General features: G+C 41.7%; 2 protein-coding genes across 9 annotated transcripts in view; both read left to right on the top strand.

Moving 5' to 3' along the window:
* Positions 1-3,525, top strand: part of LOC116842733 (protein groucho-like) — a 112,974-nt gene extending 109,449 nt beyond the window's left edge. For 6 of the 7 annotated variants that reach the window (XM_032812363.1, XM_032812362.1, XM_032812361.1 and 3 more), the window contains one exon: positions 43-3,525. In XM_032812363.1, the coding sequence (XP_032668254.1) occupies positions 43-150 (108 nt within the window). In that variant the 3' untranslated portion in view covers positions 151-3,525. The remainder of the gene's footprint in view (positions 1-42) is intronic. The other variant, XR_004377767.1, reaches the window with a different exon arrangement.
* Positions 3,526-5,655: 2,130 nt separating this feature from the next.
* Positions 5,656-7,562, top strand: LOC116842804 (methyl-CpG-binding domain protein 3). Of its 2 annotated transcripts, XM_032812508.1 has the most exons (5): positions 5,656-5,907; positions 6,103-6,244; positions 6,487-6,540; positions 6,991-7,236; positions 7,342-7,562. In XM_032812508.1, exons 1-5 carry the CDS (start codon positions 5,777-5,779, stop codon positions 7,438-7,440), a joined length of 672 nt encoding a protein of 223 aa, XP_032668399.1. In that variant the 5' UTR covers positions 5,656-5,776; the 3' UTR covers positions 7,441-7,562. The 2 variants fall into 2 exon arrangements, with proteins under 2 accessions (XP_032668399.1, XP_032668400.1); XM_032812509.1 differs by lacking the exon at positions 6,487-6,540.
* The last annotated feature ends 4,220 nt before the right edge of the window (positions 7,563-11,782 follow it).

Here is an 11,782-nt window from a genome sequence, read left to right on the forward strand (position 1 = left end):
TCGATACTAGCCATCCTTACCGTTCTTCTTATTCTTTTACAGTCGAAGGAGTCATCGTCGGTGTTGAGCTGCGATATCTCCACCGACGACAAGTACATCGTGACAGGATCCGGTGATAAGAAAGCCACCGTCTACGAAGTGATATATTGAGCCATCGATTCGACGGTGTACTCGAATACTCGTGCAACGTCGACCGTATCAAGTTTGTTCTGACTCACTTACGTGTGACCGACTCGCAATCGAAGTGGAATCGAAAGGGATAGTAAAATGCATCTCTTTCGCGCGAATCTTCGATGCTTCGTCCGTAAAACGATACCAAGAGGATACACGCGAGTTTCGCGGGCACTACGGGACTCTCGGTCGCCACAGATCCGAGAGATAGAGACGGCGAGGACAGCCGAGACGACTTCCTCTCGCACGCTTCTGCAATGTGCGAGAGCCCCAGTGATCGAATTAGTGTGAATCGCGAAAATATAAATATATTTGAAACAGAAGAATATATGATGCGGAACGTATTAGCTACGTAAGATTGTATAGAGCCTATGTTCGCGCGTGTGTGAGTAGAGACGAGCGGGATCACGATGAGAGAGTAAGAATGAGAGACGTGTAAGTTCGCACCGGACTGTATTATCGCGCGGGAGGTCGACGCGAAGTCGTTTGTGTAATATATTCTGTAGGATTTTTGAGATTGTAGAATTGCGTGCGATTGCATGTCCGGGGAGAGAGAGATAACGGGGTGTTTCGATGAGTTGAGTGCGCGCATTTTCGTCGCGGGCGTCGAGCGCGAGCATCGCTGACGTCGATCAACAACATGGAGTGAACGACGCCGCGGCGAAAACACCTCTGAATACGTGGAATGCTGATGATCTAGTGTCGTAGACCTGTCAAAGTAGGGATGTATGTTGTGTCGCAGAATTATACATAATATATTGAGCACACGCAGAGAGAAAGAGACATCCACATACAGACATACATATACATACGTGTACACATCACACACATACATACACGTAGACAGAACCGTCAGATAGCGGTAAAACTTAGGGCTATGAAGAATCCGATAAGCATCGATCACGCTGGACGAAAGAGCCGACGTAAATGGTGATCTTTGACATTTCTACCACCGACAAGAGGAGCATATAATTTGTACTTATCGCTTTGATTTTTAATTACAATTCTTTCATAATTATATATACATACATAAATATATATGGCACTGTTGCGTCTGCCGTTAAGACTTTATTATAATTGAGATTTTATAAACAGGTCGCGCGCGCGGAGATAGGGAGAGATCAAAAGAGATACAAAAGATCGCGAAAAACGAAACAAACGCGAATAGAGAGAGAGAGAGAGAGAGAGAGAGAGAGAGTGCTCTCCGGTCTTGCGCGTTTTGACCGAGACTTTAGGGAAAACTGGCTTTCATACGCCTGTTACAAGCGGGATAATAAAACGAGATCGGTAATAAATATCTCGACAACTAGAAAGAGAGAGAAAGATAGAAGTGACTCTATGTAGTTGCGCGCGGAAAACTTACCGCGTGGCGGCTTCTTTCTTGATATACATAACACACAGTGTACATCGTTTGCGAGTACTCGACTGCCATAATAGGCATACATTACTACGCATACGCGTAATACGCGCGAGCGGACCACGTACGTGGGCGGATTTTGCAGAATATTCAATAAAGTATTTTTGTGACTACTCATCGTGACCCTAGGCTTATATAAAAGAAAAAAAAAACATAAGGAACGAAAAGGTACCATCGAGAGAAGCGAGATCCGGTCGAGCGCGATCGGGGCGTTACACCCTTGCGCGCGCGTGTCTGTATCCGCTGCAGATCGTCGGGAAGACGAAAGATAAGAAAGAGAAGACGGGAAAAAGGGAATAAAATAAAAAAAGGAAGAAACACACTGACTCTTTAAAACGCTGCCGCTCTCTTCGGCGCGACGAAGACGGAGGTGCGTCTTGGACTTAGGGTACCATAGCTAGCGCCATTATTATTCGGAACCGTATGGTGAAAGCGGGTGATGCGTAATGGAGATTTATATTTTGTTACAGGAAGGCACACACACGTTGACACCGCTGTGATCGTCCGAAATTCAAATGCCATACAATACTGCCGCGACTAAAAAAAAAATGAAAGAAAAAAAAATATAAAAGTGAATGAGAGAACGTAAACTGAAACGGGGAAAACTTTGCGCGACACACGGAGAGTCACGAAATAATAAGACGCGGTCAGAGAGAACACCAACGCGCTTTTTACGCCACGCACTTTTACGCACGCACGCACGCACGCATGTACAGACAGATAGACGGACGAACGAACCAACGAACGCACGCACGCACGCACGCACGCACGCGATTGCGAAAGAGACGACGCGATTTTGGACGAGCACAGCTCCGGATTATATAGACCAATAGTAACAACGATACCTCAAGAAGACTCAATAGTTAATTATCTCTAAACTCAATCGACTTGTACAGAATCGAGATATTCTTTTACAGCAAAGTAACATACACTTTCACTCACACGTACACATATACACATACGCACCGTGGACAAAATGAAAAACAAACGTGAAAGCAAGAAGGAAAAAAAAATAACACAGGAAACTGCGCGCGACAGAAAGATAATCGCCACAAGCCGCGACGATTGATTGTGCCCCATTTTCCCCATTTTCTCCCTTCCTTCCCTCCATCCAAGTCCCATATCCAACTGACAACCCCTCGTACTAAACTTGTACACGTCGTGTACACGTCAAACTGCGTCTCCGTGCTCGCATTTTGCACTCCGCGAAAGCGTACGAAAGCCGTGGGTGAGAAAAATAATACGTTCGTAATAAACGGAAGACGAGACAGCGTTAATCTTTTTCCAAGCACTGTTCAAGTTGTTCCTATAGCTACGCGAAAAAAAATTGTTTCTTTCGGCAATTAAATCCTCTATATCTATATATATACAAGGATCTATCTCAACGTGATTATTTTCGCCAGCCCGTCTCCCCGATCCCGTAAGTCGTGTGTTTTTAGTATAATTCGACATTCGAAATCTTGTTTAACTCTAGTAAAGTCGAAATTCGATTTGGCGGAAACTTAAAATTTCTTTTTTTTTTCTCGTTTTTAGTTAAAAACTATTGATTGTCTTCTTGATATCGATTATTTTATTGATATTTTTCAATTACGCTGATCCTAATGTCGGTAGTTTTTTTCTTTTTTTTATAATAGTATGTACAAAAATATAGGGTTACTTTTCTCGATCATAAAGAAGCAAAATTCCACGCGCTGTAACTTCGAAAATAGTAATGCCAACGAGATGATTCAACAGGCATTTTACAGGCTAAAGTCCTTAATTTCTACATATATTTATAGATATAATGTTTAATTATTTGTTGCAATGTTACACGAATCTAAATCAAGATATGTCAAATGTGAAAATGAAGTTGAGTAAAAATGAGTTTGTTCTCCACATACAAATGTTCAAACAAAAGGCACAAAATAAAAGTGCAGAACGCAGATTTTTCTATTTAATTTGCGTATCTACAGATTGCGATATAAATTTTTTTTGCACCAAGTTATTCCATATTGAAATAGAAATAGTATTTTGCCTTTGACCACTCAGAGCAAAAACGAATTAGTATATGACGTTCGTTGACAAATGAATAAAAAGCTTAATGTTTCTTCTTTCAAATACATTTTTCATATTTTTGAAAACATAATTTTCAGTGTAAAAGCAACTGAAAGGTAAAATAAAAAAAATTGGACTGTCGTCATTTTTCACTTAATTTGTCAAATCTTGATGAAGGACAATGGCGTCATATTTTTCTCATATTTTTTAAGAATTAAAAATTTCTTGCCAACGATGCTTTCCAAAATACTTTCATATCGTCATTTTATTGAAGTTACTGATAGTTGAATTGTATCAATTTTTCAATATTGAGTGAGAATGTTTAATCTATTATCGGATTATATTACCTGGAAAGTTGAAGTTTGACTTATAGCCGCGTAGTATTACAGCCTCGATTCTTTACAAAAGATAGTAGCGGGTCATAGCGGAAACTATGATACTAATTTCAGAGGAAATAAACCATATTTGTCCAAGACTCGAATCTTGGTTAGTCGAGGTTTGAATCTAGATTAGTCAAGACTCGAACCAGAGAGAAGCCTGAGAATGGCTACTAGCCTGATTTCAATGGCCAGAGCTAAACACATTTTCGAGACGCCATTTAAAGTGCGTTTTTACTACGTCTGTTAAGCCCGTATCAGACTACCGACTGTACAGGCCGACCCGACTGCCGACTATGACTACCGACTCTCAATGGACCAATCGCAGTAAGGCGTCGAATCAGCGCGTACTTTACGCCGAATAAAATGGGACGATTTGATTGGCTTAATTCGAACGACGCGACAAGTGACGTGCTAAGTGAGAACTCAGCCTAACCGAAATCAAGCTGGTGGTCGCAATGACGTATGTACATAGACCAAGCATTCCTATACTTCTGCTGTAGCAGCAGGTGAAGCCGGAAGTTGGCAGTTTAAAACAGAGTGAGAAAGTTAATTTGCTCTTAGTGCTTTCTCATTCTATCGTATAAGAAGAATATGGCCGCTGTAAAACTGTCAAGTGTTATATATAATGCAGTGCAGAATTAAAAGAAAAATATTATATATTTTACTGATCTCGATATAAAATCAATATTTATAATATTTTATGCTATGTATAAATAATCACAGCAATTGCTCTTATCCTGTTCTCATTCTACTGTCACATGAAAAAGGTTGCTATGACGGAATACAGTTCTTGGATAAGGTTTAGTGCTGTAAATAGTTATATTTAGTGCTGTAAATGCTTTAGAGCGACGAATGGATCAATCACATTGCTTTATTTAACGTTTTAAAGTATTTGCAGTGTTAAACAAACTCTTCTTCTTGACAGTCAATAATGTAGAGTAAGAAAGCACTAGGAGCAAATCAATTTTCTTACTCTGTTTTAAACTGCCAACTTCTGGCTTTACTTTGCGGACAGAATGCTTGGGCTGTGTTCCGAAATTCACTGCTAGTACTGAAATTCTATAATATACGTAACATAAACTATAGATTTTTAGTACTGGCAGTGCATTTCGGAACGCAGCCTTGGTCTATGTATATACATCATTGGGTGGCCGCTCTTATGGCTCCTGCCCACAGGACGTGGCAACACTGCCACGCGACGGAAGTTCGTGCGACAGCCAATCAATATGCTGCTTCCCGTAATAACCTTGTAACTCTCACGAAAAAACAACATATTGATTGGCTGTTGTGCGAACTTTCGCCGCGCGGCAAGCGTTGCTGCATTCTAGGGTGCGTTCAGATTCCCTACCCGGATTCTATTACTAAAAACACTATAGTATATGTTACATATACTATAGCACTTTTAGTATTAGGCTGCGTTCCGAAATTCACTGCCAGTACTGAAAATCTATAGTATACATAACATAAACTATAGGTTTTCAGTACTGGCAGTGAATTTTGGAACGCAGCCTTAGAATGCACCTGGGTAGGGGATCTGAACGCAGCCCTGTGTGCAGAAGCCATTAGGTTTCTCTCCGCTCGAACCTTTTCGGGAACGGACTTCTCTCGATACCGTTAGATGGCACCAGGCAGTCCATCTCGAAGCCCATCGAAGAGGGCGCTACGATCTTTCAACTAATGAGCTTGGCAGAGTTTGTGATGGGTTATTAAGGTGTTGGGTATATGTGATGAAACGTGTATTTTGCGAATACAGTGATAAAATACCTTCTTCAAGATGAACATGTCAGTAGAGAAGAGAAAATGCCCGTCGGCTTTGCCGATCAATTGGCCATCACGGGAGGAACCGTCGAGAAAGAGCCAGAACCAGTTGGCGTCATCGGGAAAGGTCGATGTTTATTATTACAAGTACGTTGAATAAACTTATCTCTTAAGGAATCATCATATCGTCTAGTGTAAAACTATTCGATCGATAGATTTTCCCATACGTTCGTCAATTCTACGAAATCTCCGCAATCCACCGTAGTGCAAGACGCGGGAATGATCATAACCTCTACATATCGAACGACCTAACCTCTAAACTAATGACGCTCTTCGTTCCAGCCGAGGGAGAAGCGACGCGACGTTAGTACCGCCGATCAGGCAAACTGCATCGATTTTTAAACAACCGGTGACCATTTACAAGATGCAGGAAGGGAAAGTGAAGGACGTAAAGCAAACAGGTACTCAGGAGAAACCGAAGCAGGTTAGTTGATGGGTCAATCTCGACTGATCCGTGTAATCCGAGTTGTAATAATCAGTGTCTCGCCAATAAATCGAAACTTATCGCACCGTACCGTACCCCATGCCATTCTCACGGCACCGTTAATCGACACCCCAGTAATATTGCACATGTATAGCGCATATAAATGTAGGTATCTCCCTACAATTCTAATGTTCATTGTTACCTGTCCTTGTAAATTCACGTGATACAAATCATTGCTTTAGGAAGGAAGCGAAAAAACTGATGGCAAATATGGCTCCCAAGATAAGCCTAAGCAGGTAACTCTATCCATGCTCATCATGACATTGTCAATAATTTGGTTACATCCATTGTATGTTTTTTTGTGTGTTTTGTTGTATGTTTTTTAGTGTGTTAACAACATTGACTTGCCATCATGTATTAATATTTAAAGGACAGATGAAGAAGGTGGAGCTTTTTAATTATCGTCATCCTGGTTTTTATTTTGAGTTGATTATAAGTCACTATATGTTATATGTGTGATGTGTACTATAGAAGATTGATTATTATATACTGTTATGTGTATATAGTATATTATTATATACGTATATATAGCAACAATCTCACGATTTTTATATATTTTTTGTATTACATAGAGGAAGTATGGCCATTTGTGTGCTTTTTTCTTTTTTGGCTTGCGATGTTTAATTAGTAGATTGGTGCGCGCAAGTGACTGGTAATTTATCACTAAACAATACAGCTGTTTCCAGCTGTTCTGGGAGAAACGTTTGGAGAAATTGCGGGCTTGCGACCCCAACGGCTATGAATTCGACGCGATGGACTTGCCAAAAAACTTAAAGCCAGTGGGGCCAAATATCACGGAAGAGACTCTGCTGCAGAGTGTCGCCACCGCGCTACACGTTTCTACTAATGCAGTTACGGGACAAACGGGCCCAAAAGCAGCCTTGGAGAAGAACCCAGGCGTGTTTCTTAATCCGGAACAACCACTTGTACAGGTAAAATTGGTTAATCCCTGAGAGGAGCACGTTTTGTGGTGAAAGTGCCATTGGAATAGCGAGCTTGCAATAGTGCTAACGAGCAACCTCGTACTTTTATTTCAGGCGGTCTCGATAGCGGATGACGATCTCAAGAAGCAAGAGGAGCGAGTGGCTATTGCAAGAAAAAAACTTCAAGACGCGCTACGTGCTCTGCATACCTAAAGTGTGTTTATGTTATGACCGACGTTATTCGTTTTCATCTCTTAATTTTTAATTTAGTTAAGTCCGTTATAAATTATGTCGCAATATCTTTTGTAATAAATGTTTTTGTAAAGAAAAGAAAAGACCAACCGAGGCAGTCGTTCCTCACAGCACGTACGGCGACAATCGTGCAGCACCGATCATCTGCGAAGGTCTTTCAATGAAGTTTCGTGGCACCAAGTTGAGTAGTTGGGTGAAAGTACACACTACGTGGCAGGATTGTTTAGCGAAAACGAGCAGTGCGAAAGACAATCGGTATTCTTTGTAGTATACTGGGATCAAGATTTTTGTTTTTGTCCCGGTAGGATCCAACTTAACTAACGATTGTCACGGAAATAGAGGATTATTCGATATCGACAAATGACCGGAAAAGAATACGTGTAGGTGATGTGCCAAAATGTGCGTTACATTCTGGTCGGCTTTGCTGGAGAATCGACTCGAAAAAATTGCGACGCCGACGAAGTGACTCACTTGACTCTCACGAACACCTGCAACCAGCAGCAACAGCAACAGTTGAAACTACAATGCTCTTGCCGGCAATAAATCGAGTTTGGCAAATGGTTCACATTAATTATGCAAATCGCCGTGCTCGTACACGGTCGGAGTTGGCGTGGAAAATCGATCGGCCTTGAAATATCGCCACAAATTCGAGCTTGTAATGACTTAGTAAGAAATATTCTGGGATCAAAACTTCGTCTCCTTCGCCGGCAAAATTTTCAATGCGCGTTCGAATGGACGATTCTCCGCGCTTGAGAGTCTTCGTCAAGGACTCCGCCGAGAACTCTTGTAGTTTACCTACAAGGATTTCCCAGAACAGTTCCCAAAACTGCACGCTTTCTCCCTCCCTTAGGCTCTCGGAGTCTTGCGTATTGTGCGACCCGAAGTTGTGTATCCGCGAGCCGTACAGCCTGCTGGGAATGGGTGCGTGCACAAAAGAATGCTCGGGCAGGTATACAGGCGTCGGTTTTCAGCCGAGCATAAGCCAGGTGGTAACCTCTTTTTTTCCCGACTTCGCCGCCCTCTCTCCCTTTCCCCTCAGTCCTCTCTGCCCGTCTCTCGCCCTGCGGCCCGATACGGCTCTCCACCTCCGACCAACAGCTGTTTCCCTCCTCGGCAAGGGTCGCTCTCCCTTATTGTCAACCAGATGGAGGGAGCGAGACAGAGAAAATGAAGAGAGAGAGGGAGAGGGGCGTTCTCTCTCCGCAACACCATGGCACATGTCCCAGTTTAAATCGTTATAACCCGTCGAACACATGACTTGACGACAACGACGACGATCCACCCGGCCTAATCGGCGCGAGCGGTGGGTAATGACAACGCGAATCGTCGTCGACGAGAATTCACGGCGAATCGCCACCGCCTGCTGCTGCTACTGCTGCTGCATCCTGAGCCCTGAGCTCTCGTGGATCAATAGCGCTACCGCAGATTCTTGCAATAATTTATGCGCCGTGGAGGCAACATCCGGTTCGCGGATGAGGCAGAGAGGGGATAAAGGAAAAAGAGAAAAAGAAACGACGTGGATAGATCGCGTTTGCGCGAAACTCATTAGTATCTATACGATAGTATTCCCATAGTAGTTCTCTGCGTTAATTTAATAAGATGATTACATTTTCACATGCAAGTAATGCACGATGCGCAAATTGTATTGGAGCTATATTGCGATAATCGCGAGCGAAACGTCGACGACAACGACACGATGCTGCGCGCGGAAAGCTGTCGACCATCCGTGTTTGCAGAACACTTTTCTGCATAATTCTGGGAAATAAGACAAAAGCTGTCAAAAAAAATATTCCTGCAGCAATGATACACAGATACTACTTGCATAATGCTTATGTGATTTCTTGAAACAGATTTTGTCTGTTATTAAAATGTATATTGTATAAGGCATTCGTTTTTGCGTGTAATTAACAATGCACTTTAAAATATTTGTCCACAGTCGATACTGTAGCCTCTTTGCTTCCTGACATCAAAGCATCTAACAAATCCTGGTACAGAACTACCTTGAACTTTTCATCAAGATGTGCCATTTGTATGTGTTCATACACCAAGTATATAATACAAATCCTGTGCTATTATTTGCTTGATGACAATATGTGATATGACAATATTGATAATATTTCTGGAAAGATAGTTTGAGAATATATTTCTTAGGAATAATATATTAATTGTTTGTCAACTATTTGTGTGATTAACTTTATATCTAATCCTGATCTCAAACAGCATAAATATCTAAAATACATTTTAGAAATATCCTAAAAATATCCAAGTAGAATATCTTTCAAGTCTCTCCAAAATGTCTTCTAGATATTTATACTGTATAGGAGTGTGAGAGCATTGCAAAGAATATATTAGAAAAAAATTATCTGTAAGAATATATTAGAAAAAAATTACCTGTAAGAATATATTAGAAAAAACTTATCTGTAAGAATATATTAGAAAAAAATTATCTGTAATTAATGTCATACAGTGACGTATTTAACGTGGGATTTCTATCACCAACAATTAATATGTCATCTTTGAATTTGACATACTTGAAAGAGTATATTACATAAATGTAGATATTTACTTGAATCTAGAAAGTACCAATTTAGTATCATGTTGTAACAGCCCAGATACACAAAATCTTCAAAAAATGTTCTGGGACATTCTTAGAATGTATGAATGCTTTAGAATGTCTTTAAAACGTCTTTTGAAGATTTGTGCTGTATGGGAGTTTTAAAAATTGTTTTGAAATTACTAGCAATGCTAATTTTTATACTATTCAAAGGCTCTCTTTTTTCATCTCTCGAAAAATATGTTACAGCATTACTGTGCGTGATTGATTTGTTCATGCGCTTTCTGCCCGCCGTTGAGTAGTACTTGACAAGCAAAGGTGCGTCCGACTATTATTTTGTCGTACAATGACCTCAACTCCTCATTAAGGAAAGTGGCGGCTCGTAGCGGAGACTAATTGACAACTTCGCACGCCGAAATAACGGGTCTGATCATCTCGTAGACTCCTTATCCGCTCGTCTAATATCCGTTCGCCCGGCGTTGAAGTTCGGTCCTGTGAGTTTGCAGCACTGTATCGAAAACAGTTCGCGCCGCGGCAGAAATAACGTATTCCGTGAATCGTCTCGTTCTCATGATTTCGGCTCGCCGAATGCGAGTCTGGTGCCCGAGTCGTCGCCGGGAGTACCGAAGGTAAGTTTCGCGCGTTCGTCGTGTCGAGATATTGTCAAATGAGCATCCGAAATGGCTATCTCGCGGAACGAACAGTCGGGAGTTCCGAAAAGAGTACTTCGCGCGTTCGTCATCACCATCATCGATCATAAATCCGTTGGAGGAGAATGTTGTGCGCGAATATTGGAGGAAAGAGTAAGTCTCGCGTGATCGTCGTGCCGAGATATCGCGAAGTATCGGGAATGATCATATCGCGGAACGGGCGGTCTTGGAAATCTCGAGAATTCGACAACGCAAAACGATCGCTGTGTGCGGCGCAGAGATGGTACTAGTGTCACGATCAATGGTTAGGCGACAGTTTCTCGAAAAGTGGAGGGGATAATGTTGATACCAAGGAAAATCTCTACACGATATAATTTAAATATCAGTTATTTGTAACTGCACACTGCTGAACTAATGCAAAAGGTTAGAGAAAACGTATACTTGCCTCGTTTATTGCACCAGTTTAGCAGTGCAGTTACAAAGAACAGATCTTTAAATTATATCGTGTAGAGATTTTCCTTGGTATCAACATTATCCCTTCCACTTTTCGGGAAACTGTCGCCTAAGCGCCTCAATACGCGTATATACAGTGGCGCTAATCGTCGGACGTCTTTAGAGATCCTTTAATAAGAGATCGGACACCGTCGCCCATAGATATTAGATTCGCCATGTTTGGGTCCAAACCGGAAGTATACTTATCTCACTTTAACTTATTGCACCAGTTCAGCAGTGCAGCCAGTGCAGCTGAAAAGAACAGACCACTGCTTGTGTTGTCATTCAGCTGATGATACTAACCGGAAGCAGGGACCTAAACATGGCGCAGCCAATCAAAACGTTGATATATGGTGTCCGATCTCTTATTACAGGATCTCTAGACGTCTTCAAGTGCTACACGTAATGAGAATTGAGTGTCAGACAAGTGGATATTCAGAATAGCGTCGACAAAGCATCGGGGAGTTAGGATGTTCGATTGGGAAGCCAGGACGGAGAACGCGGAACAAGGTAGCACAAATTGCCTATACTTGTCTTGTCAATTTTCCCGTCAACTTTCAATCATTCTTCTAACTTTCGTAATTGATAGCTCGGTACACGTGCGACA

This window comes from Odontomachus brunneus, unplaced genomic scaffold (assembly GCF_010583005.1).
Source record: "Odontomachus brunneus isolate Ranch 3 - 2012 unplaced genomic scaffold, Obru_v1 Obru_scaffold_027, whole genome shotgun sequence".
In the NCBI taxonomy this organism is placed as follows: Eukaryota; Metazoa; Arthropoda; class Insecta; order Hymenoptera; family Formicidae; genus Odontomachus; species Odontomachus brunneus.